The sequence below is a fragment of the Ictidomys tridecemlineatus genome, chromosome 7 (assembly GCF_052094955.1).
Source record: "Ictidomys tridecemlineatus isolate mIctTri1 chromosome 7, mIctTri1.hap1, whole genome shotgun sequence".
Classification (NCBI taxonomy): domain Eukaryota; kingdom Metazoa; phylum Chordata; class Mammalia; order Rodentia; family Sciuridae; genus Ictidomys; species Ictidomys tridecemlineatus.
In genome coordinates, this window is record NC_135483.1 from 35324095 (window position 1) to 35352014 (window position 27920).

The following is a 27920-nucleotide window of genomic DNA, read 5'->3' on the forward strand; positions in this document are numbered from 1 at the left end:
TTAATGAAGATGAGGTAATTGAATGAATATATTGTAGAAAGGCTTAAATTACTTGCTGATTTGACACAATTTATTAACATCAGTGAAGATATAAACTCAATACATGACCACCAGGAGGACATCAATGGCAAATTGATTAATGTGTCATTAATTCAAAGAGTAATATTTATGACTAGGCACCACACAAGAAAATGTGAGGTCTTATAATGGCCCTGATATCTTATAATTCTTTTTAAAAATTTTATTAGAGCATTAAAATTATGCATAGCATTTGGGTTCATTCTGACAAAATACTACATGCAAGGAATTTGATTTTAATCCCATCCCACCCTTTTCCTTTCCTTCATCCCTCCCATTATTTTCCCTCCTCTCCTCAATTAGAGATCTTATAATTTTTATATGAAAAAATTTGATCATGATCTCCTCAAATTTGATAGAAATCCTGAACATTTACATGACTGTGCCAAGAACTATCAGACTGACTAGATGGTCCTTGAATGGATGGACCTGAGACATCTTAGAGGGTGGCTTGGTTGAGTGAGTGGTGCTGGAATTCAGATGAGGCACCGTTACTGTGGAGGGGAAGTCTTTGGATGTAGGACCCAAGTTAGTCAACTAAAAAGAAGAAGAAAGTTTTACATGAAAGAATGTTTGGGTCATGAACTTCCCACCACACTTTTAGTTTTGGCTGTAGACATGTTGCAAAAAGTCAAGGACTACTATAAAGTGAGGTGTGAACATTCAATCTGTTTTTGAAAAATAAATCTGGGTCCTATTTTAGAATAAGAACTATTAGCCATTAGTTGGCTATTGCTATTTGGGTTCTGTGCAAGATGTGCCTAGTAGCCAGCAACTATTTATTGATGCTTATAACACCTAATAAAACTGACCTTGCCTTTGAAACCTCCATTTAATCGAGGGGGTAGAACGTATACTTAGAAAAGGAGGTAAAAAGTGCAAAATGCTCTCAGGCTCCAACTGGATAAACCTCTGTTAGATGATCTTCCCTTATTTCGGAGCAGGCCGAGCCGCTGCGCAGACCTCCCACCTGCAGGGGGCGCGCCGGCAGCCGTGCAGCTAGGCCGCTCTGGCCCGGCGAGCACTCTGTCTGTCTCAGTGGACGAACTCCTCCTCTGCTGCCAGCTGGGAGGTGCTGCTGCCGCTGTCGCCGCTGCTTGTCTCACAGGTAACTGGGCCAGGGGCCCGAGGCTGTACCTGGGCGGGAATCCCTGATATCCCCATGCCAGCCCTGAATCAGGCCCGCAGAGCCGGGCCTGAGACCTGGCCGTGGGCCCTGAAAAGCGAAGGCGCCGGGCTCCCCGAACCTTGCCCGGTGGCCGCGGGGAGCCAGGCCGAGGGGGCCGTCGCGGGTCCGAGGGGGCTTCCTCGCGGGCTGTGCTGTCGGTTAGGGCCGGGAAAAGGTCCACGAGGGTTCATGCTTGCTTTTGCGGACCATGGTTGTGCTTGTCCGGGGAGGGTGTCCTGTGCACCCGCGGCCGCGGTGGGGAGACCTGGGGCGGTGGGGACGCGCTCCGCGGGGTTCAGCGGGAGTCTGTGCGGAAGCCTGCCCGGGTCCTAGGACACCCACAGTGCTTTCATCTGCACGGAAAGTAATGAGGAGTCGGTAAATGGAAGCTGTGGAGATGTGAGTGCACTGTCCAGAATGGCATGTGGCCCTGGAGTGCCCGTGATAAGACAGAATTTGCACACTTTCCACTTAGGCCTCAGGTGATCACAGACCTCCACTCCTAATTAATATGCAGTGCTAAGAAGTAGATCATTTTCTTTCCAGATTGTCCAGCTGCCTTGAGAAAAAGGCATTTATTCTTTAGAACGTTCCACTGTGTTCAGAATTGGCTGTCAAACATAAGGTAAACGTGTGCCACTGAATTGTAACACTTTTCATTCTTCAGGGAACAGTAGTTGCCTAGGAGATTCTTGGTTTAAAGAGCTGTTTTATCAGTGTTGTGGGGATGATTTTCTTTATATTACAATAGTAGCTATCTTCAGTGCTTATTTTGTGTCACTGTTGTGCCAAGTGTTTTAAATACTACTAATTTTATTGAATCCTTGCACAATGTTATAAGATACCATTTCCAACTTGCAGATAAGGAAGCTGAAGCACAGTCAAAATTAACTTGTGGGAGGTCAGGCAACTGGCAAAGGATGAGCAGAATTTGAGCTTCATCTCCCTTATTCTATTGTCTCCTTCTGTTATTGGTCCAAACATGGTAATTTCCTGTAATTTTTTATTTACTAATTTGATTTGTAGCTCAAACTGATTTCTCTCAGACTTAATATTCGTGACTATAAGCAAGAGTCCTGTACCAACTACTTTTTATTTAAAAGGAGTTTAGTGAGAAAAATGTTTGCTCACCAAGGATTATAGTGATAATGAAGTTAATATTGGATTGTGGGCCTCACTACTTCAGTACAATCTGATTTGAAATAGAGAGAGACCTGTTTGGTTGTTAACGTGCTTCATTACTTCTGTTTCCATATCAGTTTTGATGATTTCACGTAGCTTTCACAATATTATGTTAGCAATATCAGAAAGAAATTAAAGATTTTTTGATATAACAGTAAGTTAATATTTAACAGGCTCTACAAAGCATATTAAAGAGAGGCTGTGAAATTAAAAAAAAATAGACTTTCACTGTGTTACTTAGAGCAAATTAAATTAGTTAATATGGAAGATAAAGGATTTTCACAGTTCCTATCATTGTTAGACTGGAAATTGTATTTCCCATTGTGGAAAGAGGTTGGATATTATAGCATCCCAAGTCTGTTAGCCTTCTCAGGATTTGAGTTTGTGTATTCAATATTCATTCAACATTCAACAGCAAATGTATACAGATTACCTTTCATGGGTAGATGCCATTCTAAAGTTTAAGAGTGACAAAACAAATTTCTTTTGCACACAGAGCTAATATTCTACCAGAATAAGGCAGGGATGATAAACAAATTAAGAATTAAAATATATCCAGTTAGGTGGTAACAGTTGCTAAGAAGAAAAAGTAGTTAAGAGGGATAGGAAGTGCCATGGAAGGAGCAAATGTGTTTTAAAATAAGGATTAGTGCCTTAGAGAACGCTCCTGAGTGAAGTGAAGGAGTGTGGAATAACCATGATCCATCAGAGGAAGAGCATATCAAGTGAGTACAAAAGCCCAGAATCTGCCAGCTTTATTGGAGGCCCAGCAAGGAGCCCATTGGGTTTGAACAGATGGATAGTGGGGATGGGCATGGGGGGGGGAGAGGAGGATGAGGTCAAAAACCTAATGGATCCTGGTAAAGACTTTGACTTTTACTTCCAATAAGGAGGAAGGTGGTAACAGGGATCTGAACAGAGGAATGAGGGGGATCTGACAATGTTTTTAAAGTATCACTGTGGCAGCTATGTTCAGAATCAACTGTAAGAGCTAGCCTGGAAACAGAGACCAGTCAGGAGGTGGTGCTATAATATAAGTAATGGTAGTGTCTTAGACCAGGTGGTAGTAATAGAGGTACCATAGTTACTTCTTATTTGTGAAGAATATGTTTCAATACCTCTAGTGGATGCTTGAAACCTTGGATGGGACCAAATCCCACGTATAGTTTGCTGTGTTTTCCTATACATACATACCTATGATAAAAATTTACTTTATAAATTAGGCATTAGTAAGAGATTTAAAAACAATAATAAAATAAGAATTATAACATTACACTATAATAAAAGTTTTGTGAATGTGGTCTCTCTCAAAATTTCTGATATACTATACTCACCCTTCTTGTGACACAATGCCTATGTGATGAGATGAAGCAAGGTGAATGACATAGGCATAGTGATGTAGACTACTATATAGGGGTTACTTGAATATAAGCATATACAACATTGATACTGCAACAGTTGATCTGATAACTGAGAAAGCTACTAAGTGACTAAAGGGCTGGTAGCATATACAGAAATGATACACTGAACAAAAAGATGCTTTATGTTCCATTGGGAACAGAGTTGGGTGCTTGAGATTTCATTACTACATAGAATGGTGCAATTTAAAACTTAGGAATTATTTATGGAATTTTTCATTTGATATTTCAGACCACAGTTGACCCTGGGTAACTGAAGCCATGGAAAGCAACCATGGATAAAGGAGGACTATATAGTAAGAAGCAGTCATATTCCAGGAGGATTGACAGGATTGATAATGGATGGACTGGAATGAGAGAATGAAAGACTGAAGCATGGCATGGCCTTTGTCCTGAGCTATTGAAAGGATGCAGTGGCTATATACTGAGATAAAAAGACCAAAGGTGGAGAGGTATCTGCAGGTGGATGAAGCAGGAATCAGTTTAATTTAGTTAGATTTAAGATGCCTATTCAAATGGGTGATGAGAGACTAGAATTCAAAGGCAAGGTTTAAATGGGAGTAGAAATTTGCACATCAGTAGAAAGACTGCATTTGAGACTGTGAAATTGAGATATAATCTGAGGAAATGAGGATTGAGCTGGGGAACTTTCTGTGTTCACAAATGGGCAGGATTAAGAAGTTCAGAGGAGCCAGATGTGATGGTGCACACCTGTAATACCATCGGCTCAGGCAGTTGAGGCAGAAGTATTGAGAGTTCAGAGCCAGCCCCAGTAAAATATAAAAAGGGCTGGGGATGTGGCTGAGTATGGTTAAGTGACCCTGGGTTTAAATCCTCAGTACCAAAAACAAAGAAAAAGAAGTCAAGTTCAGAGGAGACCAGGAAGAAGCTTTTGAAGGTAGGTGGAAAAGAAGGTGAGTATGGAGTGCTGAAGGCCAAAGTTATAGAGTTTATCAAGGAGGAAGTGATCAACAGTATTGCCTTCTGCTGATTTGTCAAGTCTGATGAAGTGAAGACTAGAAGATAACTATTGCCATTGGCAATATGAAGGTCATTGGCAACCTTGCAGAGTACTTTCAAGAGTAAGAGGGAGAGAACCTGATTGGTGTTGTTTCAAGAGCAAATAGGAGAAAAGGAATTGGGGATTGCAAGTTTGGACAAGTCTTTGAGGAGAAGTTAGCTGTGAATCTTTTATAAATTATTTGAAAGCATTATATTCATTCATTATTATTCATTTTTACTTCTAACTTCAGCTACTTAGTAGCTAGACTTGGATTATTTTATCAATGATTGATGGAAATAAAATAACTGTTCTACTGCTAATAATCGTAATAATGTATAGTTTTCAAAACCAAGACAAAATGAACCTTCAATTCCTTGCTAAGGCAAGAGGACTCAGTGCCTCACAACATAGTCTCCTTTGAAGTACTACTTAAGTGTCATATAACATGGTATCTTGCCTTATTCAGAGCTAGTGATACACAAGAGCTACAGTGTCTTTTGTGACCTAGTCCTGGAAGCCCCTTTCACCATATTCTGTTTGTTAGATGTGAGTTAATAAATCTGGCCCATATAGACAGGAAGCAGAATAAAGTTCTACCTACTGAACAGAGGTATATCAAAGAATTGTGGACATATTTTAAAAATTGTATTTTAAAAGCCAGTTATAAAAATAAAAGCAGTAGTTTATTTAAAAATAATTTTTGCAAATACTAATACATATCAAATGTTTTATTACAAAATAATTCTAAGTTCAGAGTTTCCAAGTAAAGTGTGAAATTGACAGTATTGAAATTGATTCACATAACCCTGATGAAATTAAGAGATGACAAATTGAGAATTTTTCTTTGACACAAAAGCTAAAACTCATCAATAAGATTTCAGTTTCTGTAAAATAAAGAATCAATGTTGCTAGGTGTGGTGGCTCATGCCTGTAATCCCAGTGACTTGGGAGGAGACTGAGGGAGGGGGATCACAGGTTCAAAGCCAGCCTCAGCAATTTAGGAAGGCTTTAAGCAATCTAGTGAGACCCTGTCTCAAAATAAAAATGGCTGGGGATGTGGCTCATTGGTTAAGCACCCTTCAGTTCAAACTCTGCTACAAAAAAAAGAAAAAGGAAGAAAGAAAAAAAAAGGGAAAAAAAGGAATTAGTCAAAGAGATCTCAAAGAAGAGAGAGAATATTTTAAGTTTTGAAGGAATCAGACAATGTGAAATTACAGTACCATTATATTGCTTCCAGTTAATACAGTGAGATCTTTCAGCAGCTAGAAAAATTTGTATAAAAATATGCTCCCAAAGGTTTTTTTTTAAATACCCAATATGCTAAGAGAGAAAAATGGAAAAATATAAAATTCTCAATTAAAACCACAAAAGGCAGAAAAAAGAGTGAAAGATAAAAATAGGAACAAAGAATAAAGTCAATGAGTAGAAAATAGTAATGAATATATATGTTGTCTAATATATTAACCAAGCTATATCAATAGTCATTTTATATATCAGTGGCATAAATGTATCAATTAAAAAATTGGATCAAAAAAAGCAAGATACCTTTCTAATATATACATGAGTCAAAATCACATTGTACATTGTCCCTCATAAATATGCATAAACATTATGTGTCGATCAACAAACAAACAAAATGCAGCTATATGTTGTCTGTAATAAAGACGTTTTAAATCTGATGACATGTAGATTAAAAGTAAGTGGATAGAGAAAGGGATCATGCCAAAACTAATTTTTAAAAAAGCAAGAGTGGCTATGATAATTTCAGTCAGAGCAAGGAAAGCTATCAGAGATTAAGAAAGTCATTGAATAATGATAAAGGGGAACAATTCTTCAAGAAAATGTAACATCCTTAAGGTGTATGTGCCCAGAAATAGCATCGAAGTACATGAGGCAAAAACTGGTATGACTGGAAGGCTAAATAGATGAATCTGTTATTCTAGTCAGAGACTTTAACACACTTCTATCAGAAATGGACAGGTCCAGCAGACAGAAAGCCATTAAGGACATATTTGAACTCAGCAACACCATTGATCAACTGGGTATAATTGACATCTTAGACTGTTGCTTCCAAAATGGCAGAATGCACATTCTTCTCAAGGATGTGAAACATTCACCAAGATAGGCCACATTCATAGCCATAAAACACACTTTAACAAATGTGAAAAAACAGAAGTAATATAGTATCTACTTTCAGAGCACAAAGCAATTAAATTAAATACCAATAACAAAGATAGCTGGAAAATACTCAAAATACTTGGAGATTAATAACACATGGCTTGAAGAAATTTCTAGAGAAATTAATATTACTAATTAAATGAAAATGAAAACATCAAAATCTGTGGGATACAGCAAAAGCAGTGCTTAGAGGGAAATTTATAGCATTGAACGCATATGAGAAAAGAAGATGTAAAATCATCTAAATTCCTACCTTAGGAAGCTAGAAGAAGAGCAATAAAATCCAAATTAAGAGGAAAATAAATAAATAAGAATTAGAACAATCAGTGAAATTAAAAATAGGAAGTTACTTATCAGTCAAACCAAATGCTGTTTGTGATTTTTTTTTAAAATAAACCAAGAAAGAACACAAATTACTGATATTAGGAATGAAAGAGCATCACTACGGACCCCATAGACATTAAAAGGATAATAAAAGAAATGAACTCTATACCCACAAAGTTGATAGCTTAGATAAAATGAGCCAGTTGCTTAAAAGATATAACGATCAAAATTCAAACAAGAAGAAATAGACTATTTGAATAAACCTATATTTTTCAAAGAAATTGAATAAAAACCAACCTTCTTCTAAAACAGCGCCAGGATGATGAATTCTACCAGATATTTAAAGAAAAAGTTATACCAGCTCTCACAAATTATGGAGGCTAAGGGAATACTTAATTCATTTTGTTAGTGTAGTATTATCCTAAACCAAAACCAAAGACATTGCAAGAAAAAAAAATAATTACAGACGGGAAGCACTCACAAAAATCTTTAACAAAATATTAGCAAGTTAAATTCAACAATATAAAAGTTATATACCACCACCAAATGGGGTTTATCCCAGGTCCCCTAGGGTAGTTTCAACATTTGAAAGTCAATGTAATTCGTTACATCAATAAAGAAGAAGAAATCACATGATCAAGTAGATGCCCAAAAAAAAGCATTTAACAAAATCCAGTATTTGTTTATGATAAAAACCGAATCTGTCAGTAAACTTGGAATAAAGGGAAACTTCATCAATTTGATAAAGCATATAGACAAAACAGCTAACATCATACTTAACAGTGAGAAACTTGAAGCATTTCCATTAAAATCAAGAACAAGGCAAAGATGTTCTCTCTTACCACTGCCTTTCAACACCGTATTGGAAATCATAGATGAAGCAGTACAAAAAGATAAGGACATAAAAGCTGTACAGATTGGAAAGGAAATAAAACCATCTTTGTTTGCAGAGGAGTTAAAAACATAGGTCCACACAAAAACCTGCCCACGGTGTTTACAGTAGCTTTTTTTTCAAAATTGCCAACAGTTGGAAGCAACCAAGATGCCATTCAGTAGTTGAATGAGTAAACTGTGGCACATTCAGAAAGTGTAATATTCAGCACTATGGAGGAATGAACTGTCAAGCTATGAAAGAAATAGAATAAACTTAAATGCATGTGCATTCTTTTCTTTCCTTTTTTCTCTTTTTTGGTAGGTGGCAGGGGGTAGTGTCTTGCTGTGTTCCTCAGGCAGGCCTCAGATTGAATCAACCTGCTTCAGCCTCCAGAGTAGCTAGGGTTATAGTCATGTACTGGCTCTTAAATGCATGTTCCTAAGTGAAAGAAACCAATCTGAAAGCCTTCATATTGAACAATTTCAGTGATCTGCCTTAGAAGCTGGCTGAATAGAATTAGAGTCGGTTGCACAGGCAGATTTCTTCCTGCTTGGGGTGGGCAGAAGGGGGCTAAAGGAGAGATTGAGAAACGAATGAAAAATTCATAGTGTAAGGGAGTAGAAAAGATGAAGATCCTGATGGAGTTGTGGGTCAAGGTCTGGGTGGTGGAACTAACTTCCAAATGTGCAAAATCCAAGTAAGGGCAACTGAGGTGAAGTAGAGATAAAGGTATTTTAGGTTAAGAAGTTTGAGGAACTCTTGGGTTTATTATTTTATGTGGGTAAATTACATACCTAAAATCATTAAATAAGCTAATTGAAAACTAAAATTTGGGCTAAAGAAGATAGAAGTTGTATGGAAGGACATGGTATTAAATGATAGATAATATTTTAGATACATTTGTGTTAGTATTGCTACAGGAGATATGCTAAAACATCAGTGGTAAATTTTTAACTTGAGGGCTGGGGTTGTAGCTCAGTGGTAGAGCGCTTGACTAGCACATGTGAGGTTTGATCCACAACACTGAATAAAAATAAAGGTATTGTGTATTTTAACTTGAACTTAAATTTGTATTTAATTCGTTCTTATTTCTGTGTCTGCTTTTTTTGTGTATTTCCTTGTCACAAACCCAGGAGTGCTTAACCACTAAGCCACATCCCTGGCTCATTTTTATTTTGAGACAGGGTCTTGCTAAGTTGCTTAGGCTCTTGCTAAGTTGCTGAGATTGGTATCAAACTTGCAATCCTCCTGCTTCAGCCTTCTGAGTCATTGGGATTTCAGGCATGCTCCATCATACCCAGCTGTGTCTGTTCGTATACTTTCTGCAATTTAAGAGACTAAACATTTCATACTATAGATCATTTCCCCAAATCAAAAACTTGTGAATTTTGGAAGTAGATTTGTTCTATTTTTTTAAAAATAAGAAACTTATTTTTCTGTTTATTGTTTGAAGACTATGAAGTCATGATCTTTTGATAGCATTTTAAAGAACAGCTTGCCTATCATAATTCTTAATGCATTTCTCTTTAGTACCAGAACAAAAACTCAGAGTAACAATCATTTAAAGTTTCTTAAAAATAATTCTCAAGTTTTATAGTTTATCATGCTCCTAACCTCAGGCCATATAGAACTTTTATTTTTAATGTATTATTTCCAGTGTCCTTGGTATTTGTCAAAGAGCAAATGACAAAATTTTAAGTAGTTTTGAGAAATTGAGGAGAGCTAGAAGGAAAATGAGGCTTGAATTTGCTAAAACTAGCAAGCTATTTTAATTGACAGTGTACAAAATCCCCCCAAAAACTATTTATTTAATAGACATGCCTGGAATACAGCAAGTCTAGAAGAGCCATGTAGCTATTAAAACTTGAGATCCTTAGTCACTGACTACTCTTTTCTTCTCCACATTGGCACGATGGCCTGATGGGTCTCTGAGCTGTCTAAAAATAGTTCCATCAGAAACTGGTATAGGGTTTTATTATTGTCTGTTCCCATTTCTGAAAGATTTCTCGGAACTCTCTGAGTACTAGATGTAAACAAAGCCAACTCATAGATCTGCCATTTTAGTGGAGACACCAAGTCTCAATCAGGAAGAAAACTGTTGTCATTCATTGCTCTTCCACTCAAAATCATTATTCTGCTGAAGCTATTGGGACTGCTGAGTGAGTCAGTTCTGCATTAGAATATTGGTGTTTCCCACTTCTTGTTTAGATTCCTAAGTGACAGCTTAAGGAAAACTTTAGCCAAAAAATACAACTTCTGCCTATCATCCTCATAATCTGGGCTAGGAAACCTAGGTGAGGGTAATCCATTTTTCTTTCTTGAACCTAGGGCCATCTATAAGCATAGACTTTCTACTTTTTTTACTGGGCATCAAAAGATGCCTCCCCAGTAGGTTACTCCTAGCCAAAAGCAAAAAAAGAACGAAAGGCTCCCTTTAAGGTGTCAGGCACTCCTAAGCTCTCTTCCTTATCAGCCATTTATTTCTTCCTGCAAGGGTCTCATCTTTAAAGCTTATTATATCCAGTGGGCAGAAAGAGGAAATTTCTCCATATGTAGTGAATTTTTCTGTCAAATTTTGATCATTTTATGTATTTTTGTTAATGTTATAAAGGCTACAAATCAGGAGATAGATAGGGTAAGGTTGTGCTAATGAAACAGCTCATTAGCACAAACTCAAGTGTAGTTGAAAGGGCTTCTTACAAACAGCAGGAGACACTTTTCTAAAGAAATTCTAATGATTTTAGCTCTGTGACTACAGTCAGGAACAAAGACCAAGTATGTTTTCTTATACCACAAATGTCCATTAACTCTAGCATCATTTGTTGAAAAGCCTAGCTTATCTCCATCACATAGCTTTTGCTCCTTTACATACCACTTTGGTCATTTGGCTAAGTTGGTTTCTTAGTCTACTCTCTAGTTGTTGTTTTTATTGTATGTCCTACTTATTTACAAGGGCCACTAGAAGTTGGGGTATAATGTAGGTTCAATAAGGGCATATAAGGAGTTCCTGAATTTTAAGGTTCTACCTGTGCCATAAATGTAGTAGACTAGAGTGATGTGTGTAGCTTTATATATGAGTCCACACCTCAGAAATCATCTGTGGGGTGGTCTAATCCAGGGAGGAAGGCCCTTGTCTATCCTCTTGTCACTAGAATGCATACTTTGCATGAAGGATGCTAGCACTCACCTAGCACAAATTTAGAGTGTAGAAGGGGACAAATTACAATAGAATTGTGAAAAATAAACTATCATATTGAAGGCAATATACTTTATATTCCTACAGTGAATAATGTATAGGATTAGAACCTTGGGGGTGATGGGTAATGAGTACAGTAGCCTGTGAAGTTGCAGCTCTCTGATTCTGAGTATCCTTATTAGTAAAATGAAGAGATTAGGTTGGATGACCCTGGATGACCCTTCCAGCTCTACAATATCTCAAGGAAATAGTTAAGTTTCTTCCAAGAACACAATCTTGTGCCTTCCAACTGGTTTAAATTTTGTGAGATATTTAGAAAATAAGGAAAATTTTGTAAAAATTGTAGTTCCTATATTTTGAAACACTGAATAAATGAATTAAAATGTCATTAATTAGTACTTTATATATACATTAGTCTGCTAAGGTGACTTTAATGAGGTTTGGATTTTAGAATAGCTGGAATCACTTATCCTATAAATTTTCTTGGTAAATGTTTTCTAAAAGAAAAATTTAACTTTATCCCAATTCTGAATTTTTACAAGTTTATAATCAGTGATGTTTATGATAAGTAACTGAAATGAAATGAAGAAAACTTTCAAAGGTGCTGCTTTTTTTTTTTTTTTTTTTTGAGTGTAAAAGAGGATTTATTCAAGTGAGAAGAAAAAGAGACAAAGGTTGGGGTTGCCCAAAAGTGTTCCTTTTGTTTTTCAACTTACCAGGTGCTAAAGCTGAACTCAAAAAGTAGGTAGGCCACAAGGTGGCACCATTAAGCCATTTGAATAAAGTACTGCTGTTTCTAGGAAAAAAAATGTCATTTTAAAAAAATTAATTAACTTTATTACAGAAGTAATACATGTATAGAAAAAACTTCCAATTGATCTTCCAATGCTTATTTAATTTTTCATTATATGGTTACAGATTATAAACTAGAAACTTCACCAGGTGTGGTGGCACACACTTGTAATCCCAGCAATTTGGGAGTCTGAGGCAGGAGGATAGGAAGTTTGAGGCCAGCCTCAAAAGCTTAGCAAGATCCTATCTCAAAAAAATAAATAAATAAATAAGGACCTGGGGATGTAGCTCGTACTAGAGCACCCTGGGTTCATTCCCCAGTACTCAAAATAAATAAACTGAAACTTCCTAGGGAGGAGATCCCTTGCTAAGAATTTTAAATGTGGCAAAATTATATAATAAAGATTCTTCAAAATACTGAAAAGTATTAGAGTAAAACAAAATATCAGCCAGGCATAGTGACACATGTCTGTAATTCCAGCCAACTCAGGAGGCTGAGGCAGGAGGATCACGAGTTCAGACCTAACCTCAGCAACTCAGTGAGACCCTATCTCTAATAACACATAAAAAAGGGTTGGGGAAGTGATTTAATGGTTAAAACACCCCTTGGTTTAATCCCTGTTTTTTTTTTTAAAGCAGTATTAATTTTGTGAGCAATTTATTTATTTTAAGCTAATATGATTTCTAAAAGTTGAATTATAACTAAACTTTAATAATTCAAACAAAATAGTAACAAATATCTATACAGAAATACATCAGAAATCCTTGGTTGGTGTTTTTTGATTTTTCTGGGAGAAAGAAGAATTTAGTTAAGGCTTTTCTTTTTATGTCAACCATTAAATACTTGAGAAAAATGAGTCATTTCCTGCATATAGAAGAGATTTCCAAATATGTTATTTTTTTTTACACACTTTAAAAAGCTTACTCTGTATGAGATGATTACAAAGGGTTACTTCAGAATATGTGTGCTAGGCTGTTTCCTATAAAGGAAGAAACATCTCTGGATAGTATTTTACTATGGTTTAGAAAGAAGTTCACTTTGAATGAAATGGTTATAGGGAGTTAATTTGGAATGTATATGTTAGACTAATATTTACCTTTACATAATCTTTGGTAGACAAGTTTGCTAAGCTATTTCATTATGTAAAGAAGAATCTTACAAAACAAACGTAATAACTTGGTGTTTTCACTCATGCAATGAGGATAATTTTAGTACTTAACCTTATAAGGTTTCTGAAAGGGTTAAATTAATTATCATAGGAAAAACACTTAGTATCTGCAGTATAATGGTTTAATAAGTGTCAAAAATATTATAACAACTAATAACAGACAAAAAACCATATTCTTTTTCTTTTTATTAAGCTTAAATTCGTAACAACATCTATTAAGTAATACCTGATTAACCTAGTTTTAATTAGTATATGAACTTTTAAGTTTATGTTTACATAATGAACTGCCTATTACATAATGAACCCCCTATTATAAAAATTATTCACACATTTCAAATTGATTTTCTTCTTTACTGTGTTAATGAAATTTTAATTATGGAGTAATTGATATCTTGTTGAAAAAAATCACAATAATGGGAATTTTAGACACAGCCAAAGTAGACTAAAATGTTACATATACCACAAAGTGTATACTCTTTACAAATTTAGGTATAAAGTAAAAAGTATATCTGTTAGTGGTGGATTCAGCTCTATCTCAAAATTGCTCTTTTTGAATGTTTATTATTTTTGTATTTTGAAAATATAATTTAGAAGATTCTACTTAAAAAATGTCTTTCCTCTAATGTTTTTCAGAGTACTGGGATATCCTAAAAGGATATAGTCTCAATTCCTCTTTTTAATTTACTTGTTACTACACTTTCAGAAAGAGGATGTCCCTTTTCTTTTTCAAGAACCCAAAGTATATATTTTCATAGTTTATCTTTATTTAGGACAGAAGACTCAAGGGATTGGAATCCTGGCCATTCCAATTAATTAATTGGAATCCTGGCCATACAATTAATTAATTTATTTCCCAGTCTTTTAAAATTCATCTTTAGTTTAAGATAAACTATATAACTTTTTTTTTCTTACCTAACATCTGTGAGAATGTGCAGAGCTTACTGTTTGTTTGTTTGTTTTGCTTTTTAGAAGGTGTTGTTTGCTGTTGTTTGTTTATTTTGTAGTGCTGAGGATTGAACCCAGGGCCTTCAGGCACACAAGCATTCTATCTGTATCACTGAGCTATATCCACACCCTGGAGCTTAGGTTTCAAGAACGGTCATTCTAAAGTACTAGTAGTTAGGATTTAATGACTTCATCTGAAATGATTCTTGTTTCAAGGTTCTTTGTGGTTATTCTATACTTTGACACAACAGAATCCTTTTTAAAGGATGAAAATAACCCATTCAGGTATAGAAAATACAGATTTTGATGCTCCATTTAATATATATGATTCATTTTCTCAGTTTTAGTCCTTTTCTTTGACATTAGAAAAGTAGGCAGTAAGATCTGATAAGGTCTCTCCAGCTGTGCCATTTTTTCCTTGCATTTTAATGAAGTGTCTGATGCTTTGATCTCTGATTAAAATTGCTATATAGGAGCTGGGAGCAGTAGCACACACCTGTAATCCCAATGACTTGGAAGGCTAAAGCAGGAGGAAGACAAGTTCAAAACTAGCCTCAGCAAATTAGCAAGACCCTAAACAGCTTAGCTAGACCCTTTAAGAAGAAGAAGAAGAAAAAAAAAATGCTATATGAGGATAATACAGTTTGTTCATTGGGACCAAGGAATGTAGCACTTAATCTTATCTTTCTCAGTGACTTTTCAAAATGAAAAATAAATCAATACATTATGTATAGTAGATATAGAAGACCACTTTAAAGTACAGTATATATTTAAATAGAATATCTTATCTCCATTAGATCCTAACCATCAAGAATTTGATCTTAGGACTGGGGTTGTAGCTCAGTGGTAAAGCACTTACCTAGCATGAGTGAGGCCCTGGGTTCAATTTTCAATACCACATAAAAACAAATAAAATAAAGGCTGAATTATTTTTAAAAAATAGAATATAATCTTAAAGTTTTAATAATTGGCCTAAGATTGTGGGTCTAAAGTTTGAGTAATAAAAGAAAAAGAATATTAGAACTTTCTATCAAGTCATTGACTCAGGCTCCCACATAAACCTCTCATTGGTTTATTTAGATTCAGACAAGAGCTGTTTGGCATTAACAGCTCTTGTCTGAATCTAAATAAATAAGCACTTGTTTAGTTCTAGGTGGCCACCTCATCTGAAAGGATGATTGATTTAATGAAGGCCATCAGGCAGTTGCACAGAGCATGAGTTTAAATTGTCAGGTTGCACCAGTTGTCCAACACCTGACCCCCAGTTCTGTTTTACAATCCCAGTGTGTCTACCTCTGAACCAGTCTGCAAACACCTTCCATTATAGGCCCTGTCCCTTAGGATGCTGGGGCCTGGTGAACAACCAGCATATTTCTGGGGCATAGCCACTTCTACTATGGACTCTTCATGCACCAGGCCTGGTGATTTTCCCCTGCCAGGAACCAGTTCACTCTTGAGGGGAGGTGGGGTGGAGGAGTTATCTAGATATCTCCTCAATCCTAGAAGCTGCCCTGATACTAAAGGATTGAGGTTCTAGGCAAGCTTTCTTCAGTAAAGCAGAGTATTGTGCTCAGCCTGTGAGGAGAATAACTTGCATATTGAGTGCTGGAGTCATACAGCTGGTAAGTAGCTGAGCTGGGGTTCCAACCCAGGAATTTCAGCTCCACTCGTATTCTAGGTGAAGTGGTCAAGCTCCTGACAGCCTCCAACCAACAGGAAAACTTCCTCTCTGTTGTACGCTCCTAAGGGTAATCTCTTTGAGGAGAGTCAGACCATGTCTTATGTCTCTCCCCACTTTCCCCACCTGTGAAAGCAAGTGCCACCACACCCATATAAAAGTATTTTTTTCTTAACTGTATCCTCTTGGCTGTTTTCACTGTTCCTCCACACTTTCATAAATAGTATTTTATTTCTAAAAAATGCTTTTGTAAGCCAAGAATTGTAGTGCATGCCTGAAATCACAGCAACTTGGGAGGCTGAGGCAAGAGGATCGTGAGTTCCAACCTAGCCTCAGCAACTTATTGAGGCCCTAAGCAACTCAGTGAGACCCTGTCTCTGATAAAAATAAAAAAGGGCTGGTGATGTGGCTCAGTGGTAAGCACCCCTGGGTTCAATCTCTTGTACAAAAAAAAAAAAAAAGCTTTTTTAAGGATTAGAAATGTGGCTCAGTGGTAGAGTACTTGCCTATCAGGTGTAAGGCTGTGGGTTCAATTCCCAGCACCTCAAAAAGAGTTTAAAGAAGTAAAACAGTGCTTTTGTGGTATGATTTGGGAGCCAGCCTCTATTTATAATGTAAAAAGGTATGCATTCTGAATTCCAAAAAATGATTGCGAGTACATTTGTGAGCCAGGTGCAGTGGTGCAGGCCTGTAATCCAAGTGGCTTGGGAGGCTGAGCCAGGAGGATCATGAATTCAAAGCTAGCTTCAGCAGCCAACAAGGTGCTAAGCAACTCAGTGAGACCCTGTCTCTAAATAAAATACAAAAAAAAAAAAAAATAGGGCTGGGGGTGTGGATCAGTAGTTGAGTGCCCCTGGGTTCAATCCCTGGTACAAAAAAAAAAAAAGACCGCGAGTATATTTTTGGAACCTAGTTTGTTCTCTGCTGATGGCACATATTTTCATTTTTCTTCTTTCATGCTTTCTTGTTTGTGGGCAACATTGCAGCTCCACATTAAGCCCTTCCTTTCTTTCTTTTCACTGCTTTATTCCTGGTCAATTACTTCACTAGCCTGAAGAGCTGCTGCCACATGCAGGTTTTCTGGAGAATGCCCACAGGCCCCACTGGGTCTGTCGGTGTGCAATAGACAGCACATTCTTTCTCATGCCACACTTTAGCTATAACTTAAAATTTTTTTTATTGTATGTAGATCCTTGCTGGCACATTACTGAATATTTTTGTTGAACCTGCTTAAGAATTCAGAGAAACTGTTGAGTGGCCACTGGAGGAAAGTTCTGATCTTATACCTGGCGTAAGTACTTTCTGCTGGGGACTCCCTCACAGTATGTGAAACCCTTAGTGACCTGTGGCCTCATGTTAGAGGAGATTCTGTGATCAAGATGAACAACACTGTTCATCTGTATTGGGCTTAGTAAACATGGGGGTAAGGTTTGCAAGTTTCTCAGGGACAAAGAAGGTGACAAAATTCACTACACTTATTCTGAGCTAAAATTGAATAGAAAAGAAAGGCTTATCTTCTTGTTTTTTTTAAATTTCAGAACAGGTTTTTTTTTTTTAATTGTTAGTTGTTCAAAACATTGAGCCCACACTAAAAAGGAATCCCATTCTGACAGTCATGAGAATTCTTACTATATTTGAGTCAAAACACCAAGGAGATCTTTTTTCAGTATCTATTCTTACAGAATTTAGACAGAATATATTACTTATCAAAAAGCACTTGATATATGGTGTTATATTTTTTCAAAAGTTTGTGAAAACCTATTTTTATTATCCAAACCAGTAAATACTATAGGGGAAAATGGGGAGATTACCCTCCAAAATAGGTTCCTATTTTATTGAGTAAATTCTTTTCATGGAGTTAATTTTTTAAAAAAATCATTATTTAGTATTATAATCTGAACTTTATTTCATCTTGACCTCTATAATTCTTGATCATAAGCACTTTCTCCCCTTATTTGGAATCATCTTGACCAGGTGCACTCTCATCACATCCACTCAGTCATATCGACTGAGTCATCTGTTCTCCAGGATGTCCCCTCCTCCCTGCTGCTATCTTAGGTCAGACTCTCATCATTTCTTGCCTAGATTGCTACATTAACCTATTCATTGATCTCCCTACCTTTAGTATTTTCCTCTTTAATCCAGTCCCTCCATGCTGCTATCCAAGTCATTTTCTGAATGAATAATGATTTTAATGACTTAAAAATTCTACAGTGACTCTCACTGAAATTTAAGAATAATAAGCCTTACCATGGAATGTTTGGGAAATTTAGGTAAAGTTCATTAAAAAGCCTTGAGTTGGTGCCTGAATCAGAGCAGGGCCTCAGTCTATGTTACTGCCTCTCTTTCCCCCAGAGAACCCACAGCAGCAGCAGAGTTCAGTGTAAAGTTAGCCCAGACCTGGATGGATGGTGACTCTGCTGCAGAAACAGACTAAAACGAGGGTGGGCCAACAGTCCCACCAGAATCCACAGCCAGTCCTACTTTCCTGAATGCCCTGGAGCTAGACACAAGATGAGATTGGGCTAGCATCCAGTTAGTTCCCTTAGTGTTCCAGAAAGAAAGACTTCTCCTGAGAAATGCAAACTGTGCCCATTTGTGCCCAGGCTCTTGTAACCTTAGAGTAAGAAAGAAATCTCTGTAAATGCATTCTTCTCAGCTTTTATATTATCTTGATTTGGTTTGTTTTTAGTTTCCTATTAAAATTTTCTTTGACAGGCTTGAACTTTTTCTTCAGTGAACCAAGGGGAAAAGAGAGAGAGAGAGAAAGAGAGAGACGTTACAGTGGGCACAGTTGGGATTGCTGCTGTTGTCCCACCTCTACATTCCCAGGAAGGCCTACTTTTTCTCATTTCTCTTGTCTTCAGATAGTGGGAGTTTATCGAAATCATGTATTGAGATGACCACACAACACAGCACAATGGGGTTGATAATGTCAAAATGTATGTGAATCTGTGTTGATTTCATGATATTTCCAGTTTTTAAATTCAGTTTATTATTTTCTTTAACTTTTCTCTTCTATGAAAACTTGAAATTTGTGCTATAAATAACAACATTCTAACAAGTCCTTATTGAGTGCCAATTAAGTTAATTTTTTTTTATTCAGGTAATTTTGTTTACCATATAAAATATCACAAATACAAGGAAAAGCAAATATATGAAAATGAATTACTTACATGGTAAAAAGCAAAACAGAGCTTCATAATTATTTAATTGTAATTTTGATCTAACAAATGTGAAGAAAATGGTATATTCTAATGAAAAATAAAATATAATTGATAACTTTCTTATTGTTTTTTCTGTTCAGTAAAGAAATTTTATTATAGGCAAGCGGCCAAGAGGATAAGAAATAGTACTTTCATGGTTGACTTCATTGTCTTGATTCAGTTTGACTTCATCAAATCTCACTCACCTCGTATTTTATTACAGGCATATCCTGTTCACATTAGAACAATGTCCTACGTTTTTGTAAATGATTCTTCTCAAACTAATGTGCCCTTGCTACAAGCCTGTATTGATGGAGACTTTAACTATTCTAAACGGCTTCTGGAAAGTGGCTTTGACCCAAATATCCGTGACAGCAGGGGCAGGACAGGCCTTCACCTTGCAGCAGCCCGAGGGAATGTAGACATCTGCCAACTGTTGCATAAATTTGGTGCTGACCTTCTAGCCACAGATTACCAAGGAAACACAGCTCTTCATCTCTGTGGCCATGTGGATACCATCCAATTCTTAGTTTCCAATGGACTCAAAATTGATATATGGTAAGTTCTTTGTAGTTTTTGAAGTCTAGTAATTTTTTATCATTAGTCTTTAAACCAGTGGTCTAATCTCAAGAGTCTTGATTTTGTTTCCTCATTGATCAGTTGTAATGACAGGTTCAGGAAAGCATTGAAGACAGTGAGATCTTGATCTTGTTAGGCAAGTGAGAGAACAAGAGACTAACTTCTAGATTTATGCTGAAGCAGTATAATAATGAAAATTGTGGCTAGTTTCTACTAATTAATTGCATAGTTAAGATGGGGAAAGAAGGAAAGAACTAAAGACGGGAAAGAAGGAAAGAAGGTAATCTATTGTGAGCTAGACTGTGTTGCTTACGTTGCAATTCATTTCATCCTCAGAACCAGTAGCTTTTAAAGTAATTTATTCTCTTCATTTTTTACATGAAGGAGTTGAGAAGAGATCACACAGCTATGAGGGACAGAGCTGGAATGTGAACTTAGTTCCTGACTCCAAAGTTCATTTGCCTTCTGTCACATAATATACCAACTTCATAATCTCTCTGGGGCTCAGGGTCTTTGGACTGAGGAAGTTTGGTGAAATAATGGGTTTTTATTTGATTTAGTAATAGCCTGTTTCTTGAATGAGAAAGATGTCAGGCAACCTTTAAAACTGAGTTTGAGGTTTAAGTGACAGTTACTTGCTGCCCTGGTTTATTGATGCTGCAGTGCTCCTGAACCTGAACAAGACAGTAAATGATTCTGTTACTGCAGGACAGAATGTGGTGGGAATTAACTGTAGGATGCAGTGTGATTAGGGTTCTGTCTTGGCACTACTGTTAAATAGCTGAGTGAACAAAAGTAGCTTTTTAAAAAATTCTTTTAAGATTTTAAAAATAAAATGTGTCTAATAACAGTGAGTCTAGAACTAGACTGTCCCATTAATCTCTGAGATGTTCTCTTTTTATTTACTGTCATTTACCCATTCTTTTGCTTGTGGATTCTCCTTTTCCTTTTCTCTGGAAGGAAGAAAGTAGGTTGATTCAAGCATCAGCTTCTGGCTTGAACATTGGCTGTGCTACAAAGTTTATTTTGAGTTAATTGATCGCATTTCTTCACTGAGATCTAAACAAGTAAGAACTAACAGGATAATATAACTACTTATATATCTTTATTTTTATGAATTTTCTTAGCAATCATCAAGGTGCTACTCCTTTAGTTCTGGCAAAGCGCAGGGGAGTGAATAAAGATGTCATCCGATTGCTGGAATCTTTGGAAGAACAGGAGGTAAAAGGATTTAACAGAGGAACCCACTCAAAACTGGAGACCATGCAGACAGCTGAGAGTGAAAGGTACTTGAGATATAAGTTTTTAAGGGGCAAGTCACTAAGTACCTGGATATTTTTGTAGGACCTCAGTGAATTTGGTTTCTTTGCTCTCAAGTGCAGGGTTTTTACTTATCTTTGAACTCTATATAGGTCTTTACATATTCAGATTACAATTAAGAAGCTTTTAACAGAAAGTACTTTCATGCTCCATGCACATAATGTTCAGCCAGCTACCTGCTATATTAGCAGTACAAGGGAGAAGAGATAGTTAAAATCTGAATCTGACAGAAGGAAACAGGAATTTGAGAATTTTAAGTACAGATCACAAAAAGAATCAAATTTCAAAAAAGGAAGAGAAAGATAAGACTGAGAACTTGGACAATATTAGAAAGATCAAAAAGATAGTTTCAAGGATAGGGAAGTAGAATTGAGAAATAAGAAGAGGGAAAATAGATAAGACTGAACACAGGCACAATTCAGTCATTGAAAGTGGCTTTCATAAGAGTTAGAACTAATAAAAGTTGGGTTTCTCTAAGTAATTGAAGCTAAGATGTGGTGACTGATGAGGTCCTAAATATCTCATCACTTTTCATCTGGAGGCAGCAGAGAACACGGTTCAGGAAGTTTTGAAAAGATGGCAAATTATCTTTTGTGCAGCCTCACTGGCTCAACAAGGGAAGTCAGTAGGCCTGGCCTAGTTTTTAGTAGCATGCAGTTTGGTGGATCACCCTGGAGTTTTGGCCTCTATTATACAGTGGGGTGAAAAGGGTGATGAGTTTACTACTGTTTGTTCCCAAATTTTTCTGTAGAATACAAATGGAACAAGAGAGCCCACATCAGCTGTTCACTTAATATCTGATTGACCAGGACTTCACTTTAGTGTGACACCAGTCACTTAGACCATTGGGATCAGGTATCTGTAGGTTCTAAATGAAATGTTTTTCATCATCAACTTTCCTTCATCTGATTTCTTTGCACCCATGATTGCCTTCCTTCTCCTTTCTGTGCTGGCTGGTATACTATGGGGGACCATTAAAAATGCCACTTTCAAGTTTAGGTCTACTTTGTTTAGATACTTTTACTCATTTTTTTATTATCCTAAAGCATTTTAAGAGTTTTACCTCTTAAAGTTCTCATGCTCTTCATGTTACCATCAAAAACTGACAAATTTTAGATAAATGAAGTTAAAGATGCATTTGCAAGCCCTTTTCTCTCACTTATACGATCTGGGTCAACAGTCAGTGTCGTAAGCACTTTAGCAATGTTAACTATTCTTTGTTAAAGGTCATGTTCCTTCAAGATAATTTGAAATTTATCTTCACCTTTCTAAAATAATATTACATTATTTTAAGCTTCTTTAGTATGAAAAATGTCCATGAATGTGTTTTTACTTGGTGTATTTTTGAGACCTTTATTTTGTTATTAGCCAGTTTCCAGGATCCTTTTTTATCAGAAATACACTTTTAGCTTTTTTTTTTCCTTTTTAATTACTTGACTAAGAAGTGATAGTTGCTGAGTGGCTCAATATCAAATATTTACCCCTGATTTTTTTCACAAACCTGTCATTTAAATTCAGCATGAGAATTTGTATTATTTACACCTTTGCATAAAGCCAATTCTTCAAAAATTAAATCATTAATACTTTTATTATCTGGCTTTCTTGCCTTATTTAGACCCCGAAGTGTTGTGGTACAAATGCAGTGATTGAGGCATAAATTAAATTTAAAGGAAGTGTCATTAGGAAAATGTACATCAAAACCACAGTGAAATATCACTTCACATCTACTAGGATGACTATAATCAAAAACACGGACGGGGGCCAGGGCTGTAGCTCAGTGGTAGCGTGCTTACCTGGCACGTGTGAGGCATTGGATATGAACCTCAGCACACCATAAAAATAAATAAATAAAATAAAGGTATTGTGTCCATCTACAGACAGTAATAGCTGTTATGGAGGATAGGGAGAAATTGGACCTTCACTTTGCTGGACAGAACATAAACTAGTGCAACCACTTTAGAAAACAGCCCAACAATTTCACTTCTAGGTGCATACAAGAGACAACTGAAATCATATGTTCATACAAAAACTTGTGTATAGATGTTCATAGCAGCATTATTCATAATATCCCAGACATGGAAACCACCACAAGCCTATCAACTGAGGAAAGAATAAACAAACTGTCACCTGTTCATTGAATGGAATATTATCCACCAAAAAAAGATGAAATCTGATACATGCTCCAACATGAGGCAGTATTGAAAACATACTGCATAGAAGCCAGGCACACAAGGCCACATAGCATATGATTCTGCTTATATGATTTTTCTAGAACAGGCAAATCCACAAAGACAGGAAGGTTACAAGGAGCTTCAGGGAGGAGCAATGTGGAGTAACTGATGGGTACAGAGTTTCTTAGAGAGATGAAGAAAACATATTGGGATTAGATGGTAGAGATAGTTTACAACTTTGTGAATGTACTAAAAGCCCCTTTTATAGTTTTAAAAGATGAGTTTTATAGCATGTGAAATCATGTCTCAAGAAAAGTAGGAGAATGTTTAAGAATAAAGATTAAACACACACACACACACACACACACACACACACGCACACACAATTACACTAGAGTCAGGTAGCCTCCAAACAGTGGAAAGCATTTCATCAGATAATCTCTCTATCAAAAATTCTGATTGGAGGCTGGGGTTGTGACTCAGTAGTGGAGTGCTTGCCTAGCATATGTGAGGCACTGGGTTTGATTCTCAGCACCACATATAAATAAAAAAAATAATAAAGGACCATTGACAACTAAAAAATATTTTTTAAAAAATCTGATTGGGCTGGTCATGGAGGTGCATGCCTATAATACCAGTCACTTGGGAGGCTGAGGCAAGAGGATCACAAGTTCAAAGCTAGCCTCAGCAACTTAGTGAGGCCCTAAGCAACTTAGCAAAACCCTGCCTCAATATAAAAAAATATATTGAGGATGTGGCTGAGTGGTTAAGTGCCCCTGGGTTCAATACCTAGTACCAAAAGGAAAATCTGATTTTGGCTGAGCTTCCTGATCTCCTAGAGAGTGCTCACTTGATATCTTACATCTTTGAGTATGAAAGCATGTCCGCTCAGACAGTCAAAAAACTTCACATAGGTCAAACTAAACCTGTCCTGAACTTGATCTGCTTACGGTTAACACTTGTTCAGCTCTTCTCAATGTTCTAATCTTTGAAACTTGCTTGTTCTAATGTTCCCATATTATTGTAGATCCATGTCTGGGATATTATGAATAATGCTGCTATGAACATCTATACACAGTATAAACATCTATATACAATTCTCATATTATTGTAGATCCCTACTGAAAATGTCTTCTCTTATTTAGAGATGAAGCTGCTTCCCCCCAACCCTCCCAGTACTGGGATTTGAACTCATGGGTGCTATCCCATTAAGCCACTTCCCCATCCCTTTTATTTATTTTTAAAATTTATTTATTTTTGGTACTGAACCCAGAGGCACTTTACCACTGAGATATATCCCAAGCCCTTTTTTATTTTTTATTTTGAGACAGGATCTCAATAAGTTGCCAGCCGAGGTTGGCCTTGAATTTGCAATCCTCCTTTTTCAGCTTCCTTGATTGCTGAAATTACAGGAGTGTATCACTGTACCTGGCTGAGAGCAAGCAATTTTAATATGAAAAGAGTTTGGATGTTGAACAGACTGGCCCATGAGGAAGGCATCTGGCTGTGACTAGAGAAGTCCTAATACCAATAAAGGTTAAAGGACCTTTCGTTAACAGTGCCAAGAAGTAAAATAATGTTGTAGCATTAAAAAAAACTGCCAGTTTTGTATATTTTCATAGTTCGTGGTAAATAAGACTCTAAAGACATTGTTTTGTTGTTTTCATTATTCTGTGCCTAGATAGTTGGAGGAATGTGAAGAGAAAGGGTATAGGAAGGATAGTAATGAGCTTTTATAACTAATAGAGAGTTCATGCCTAAGATTCTCATCTTTATGGCTTTAGTCTAAATGATATCATGTTATAGGGCCTGCATGTTGTGACAGAACTATGGGTGCTGATCTCATAAAGCTTTCAGTTCATAATAGTGCTTCCTTCAAATATCAAAGTAGACATTCTGTTTTCTCTCTGGCCATATTTCTCAATGACAGTGTTTTAAATATCAGAATCAATGTTTTGATAGTGTTTGCACTACCTTATTCAATATTATTTTATAAGACAAGGCCAAAACCACTAGGAAGAAACTATTAAGAATTCCTAATGACTGGACCAGTCCACATGTACATCAGACTGAGAAATAAGCTTCCATTGTTACAAAATTACATTTGAAGAAGTAATTCCTTCATTGATCAGATTATTGAACTAAAATTAATTAAAATTCTCATTCAACATTTACATTCACACACTTATATGTAAATGCTTATTTTCATTCACATAAAATTTCAAGTTAGGAGTTTTCATTCTGAATCTTCTAAATATTAAGTGTGTTTATATCTTGATGAAAACAACTCATTTGACTATGTCAAGACTTCCTCTTGGGACATATGATTAGGATTTTTAATTTGATTCTGCTAGATACTAAACCAAGTAATAATTGCTCAGTTTCTCTATTTATAGTTCGGGGTAGACTGTCCAGATACCTGTGGATATGGGAATGATCAGGGAGGTGAGTGAGAGCATATACATAAGTCAGTTTTTTTCTTGTAACTTTGGTGTTATAAGTTTGGCCTTTTGTAAATAACATGATTTACTGTTTTATGTTTTTGAAATGGGTGAAATGTGTCTTTCTTTGTCTTTCCACAGTGCCATGGAAAGCCATTCTCTCCTCAATCCCAACCTACAGCAAGGTGAAGGAGTCCTTTCCAGCTTTCGAACCACATGGCAGGAGTTCGTAGAGGATCTGGGCTTCTGGAGGGTCCTGCTCCTGATCTTTGTCATTGCTTTACTGTCTCTTGGCATTGCCTACTATGTGAGCGGAGTGCTGCCCTTTGTGGAAAACCAGCCTGAACTGGTGCATTAAAGGAGCTCAAGGAGATGAGGCAAATGATTATTTCTTGGCTCCCAACATTGATTCTCAGTTTCTGAAAATTTTTCTTAATTTTTCTTTGCAAGGCAGCGAGAGCTGAACATTTCTTTTTATGCACTTTTACTTATTGTAATTCTTTTAGAAGAATAATGTGTTCATTTGAACTTCATACTATAGTCAAGTATAGGGCATCCTAATGCTACCTCTCACTCAACCTGACTTCTTAAGAAAATCTACTCATAGCCTGTTTGATAAAAATATGGAAATGACTAGAGAATAGAAGCTAAGGGAAGAGGGTAGGAAGTCCTTTGGATAGAAACCCTGATCTTGGACCAACTGAAGTGTCCAAAAAGAAAAAAGTGTTCTTTTTATGAATGGTTTAGGTGGTGTTTTTAGTTTTGCTTATTTTTGCGAGAGCCCCTTTTTTCTTTTTTATTTACTTTCTCTGGGGAGAGGGCAAAACCTTTCAACTTAGAGTACATTTGAAAAAATCTTGTATAGCAAATTAATATTGTTAGAATCTGTTTGGTTTATCTCAATATTTTGAAGTCTAGTCACAAACCAAACAAAACTTTTGAGAGGAACTATATTTCCTTCAAAACTGATTGATTTAATCTTTGCTTTAGGGTGATTCTGGTTTATTATAAACTACTTTGCTTGTTAGTATCTGAAAAAATCAACTTAAGGAGTTCACTTTGCTCACTTTCTAATTTCCTCTGGTGTATATATTAGAGGTATCCTGTTCATCAAAAATGCAGTCAGCAAACTCTTTTTGTACTGAATAGTTAGCAGGGGAAAATAATTCTCATATTTAATTGTCACTAGAATTCTGTAGTGCTATTTCATTGAAAACGTCAGTTCTATAAGCTAGCTGTGTTGTCACAGTTGTATCATAATTATTTAATGTGGAGTCCTATTTAGAGGCCTGTCAGACTTTTTGTCGCAGTCCCATCCACGTCAGTAATTCTCCTACGGCAGGAATGGGTAGAGTACTCCTCAGTTAACAGCCCTGAGCCATATTGTGCTGAGTGTCATCAACTCTTTCTGACTGCTAACATCATGTACATTGATATCTGGCCCCCAGACTATATTGCAGCTTTCAGCAGTGTGTTTGAAGGCCTCTTTTGTTAATGTTTCTGTATGTATAAATCACTTCTTAGGTTATTACAAAAGAATCTGAATGCTTAATAATTGTCCATTGAGTGAAGTCTGAAAATTGTAGTGAAAGAATTAATGGCTTTATTTTCTAGAACAACAGCATCTAAGCTACTGCTAGTTGAATTGTTGCTAGAATCAGAAATTACAGTTAGTGTAGAATTGGTACTTCTGTGATTCTTTTTGCTTCTTGGTATTTCCTCCTTTGTATTTATATATCTGTTATTGAGGCTTTTTTCTTTCATATGGCTTTATCCTCCCTTAAAGAGCTGTTTTAAAATTCCTGCTTTACTGTTTGTTTCAGGATCAGCTTGCAGAGTCTTGCTTTTAGGTTAGATACAAAGTTAATCATACTTGGTATAGCAAAAAAAGAAAAAAAAAGAACCAAAGTATATTCAGAATGAAAGCTTTGGAATTAGTTTTACATTTGTTTGTAAACCTAAACATATACAAAACTGTCAATATATGTAAATATATTACACTTTTTAAAGATTAATGTTTCCTTTTCAGTGCCGATTTCTTTGTATTGTCTGCATTCAGCATTAAGTAAAACCACAAATAAAATATTTATAAATCCTTAGTCACAGTCCGCTTTCTTAGTGGGTCATGGTTTTTCTTTTCATTTCGGGACTTTGTAATGGATTGCAGTTGGCTATTTGAAAAACAAAGCTTTTTTTAA

At 36.3% G+C, this 27920-nt stretch overlaps 1 protein-coding gene across 3 annotated transcripts; it reads left to right on the forward strand.

Moving 5' to 3' along the window:
* Positions 1-1074: 1074 nt before the first annotated feature.
* On the forward strand, positions 1075-27821 carry Ankrd46 (ankyrin repeat domain 46). Of its 3 annotated transcripts, XM_013357484.4 has the most exons (5): positions 1075-1186; positions 17195-17296; positions 19435-19769; positions 20918-21076; positions 25864-27821. In XM_013357484.4, the coding sequence occupies exons 3-5, from the start codon at positions 19459-19461 to the stop codon at positions 26078-26080; spliced, it is 687 nt and encodes a 228-aa protein (XP_013212938.1). In that variant the 5' UTR covers positions 1075-1186; positions 17195-17296; positions 19435-19458; the 3' UTR covers positions 26081-27821. The 3 variants fall into 3 exon arrangements, with proteins under 3 accessions (XP_013212938.1, XP_005316353.1, XP_077872987.1); XM_005316296.5 differs by lacking the exon at positions 17195-17296; XM_078016861.1 differs by lacking the exons at positions 1075-1186; positions 17195-17296 and adding an exon at positions 1810-1871.
* The last annotated feature ends 99 nt before the right edge of the window (positions 27822-27920 follow it).

What these genes read in the sequence shown, in the direction of transcription:
- Ankrd46 (XM_013357484.4), top strand. Translation starts at nt 19,459, where the DNA reads ATGTCCTACGTTTTTGTAAATGATTCTTCTCAAACTAATGTGCCCTTG. An exon ending in GGACTCAAAATTGATATATG is followed by an intron (nt 19,770 to 20,917) that starts GTAAGTTCTTTG and finishes GAATTTTCTTAG; the next exon opens with CAATCATCAAGGTGCTACTC. An exon ending in CAGACAGCTGAGAGTGAAAG is followed by an intron (nt 21,077 to 25,863) that starts GTACTTGAGATA and finishes GTCTTTCCACAG; the next exon opens with TGCCATGGAAAGCCATTCTC.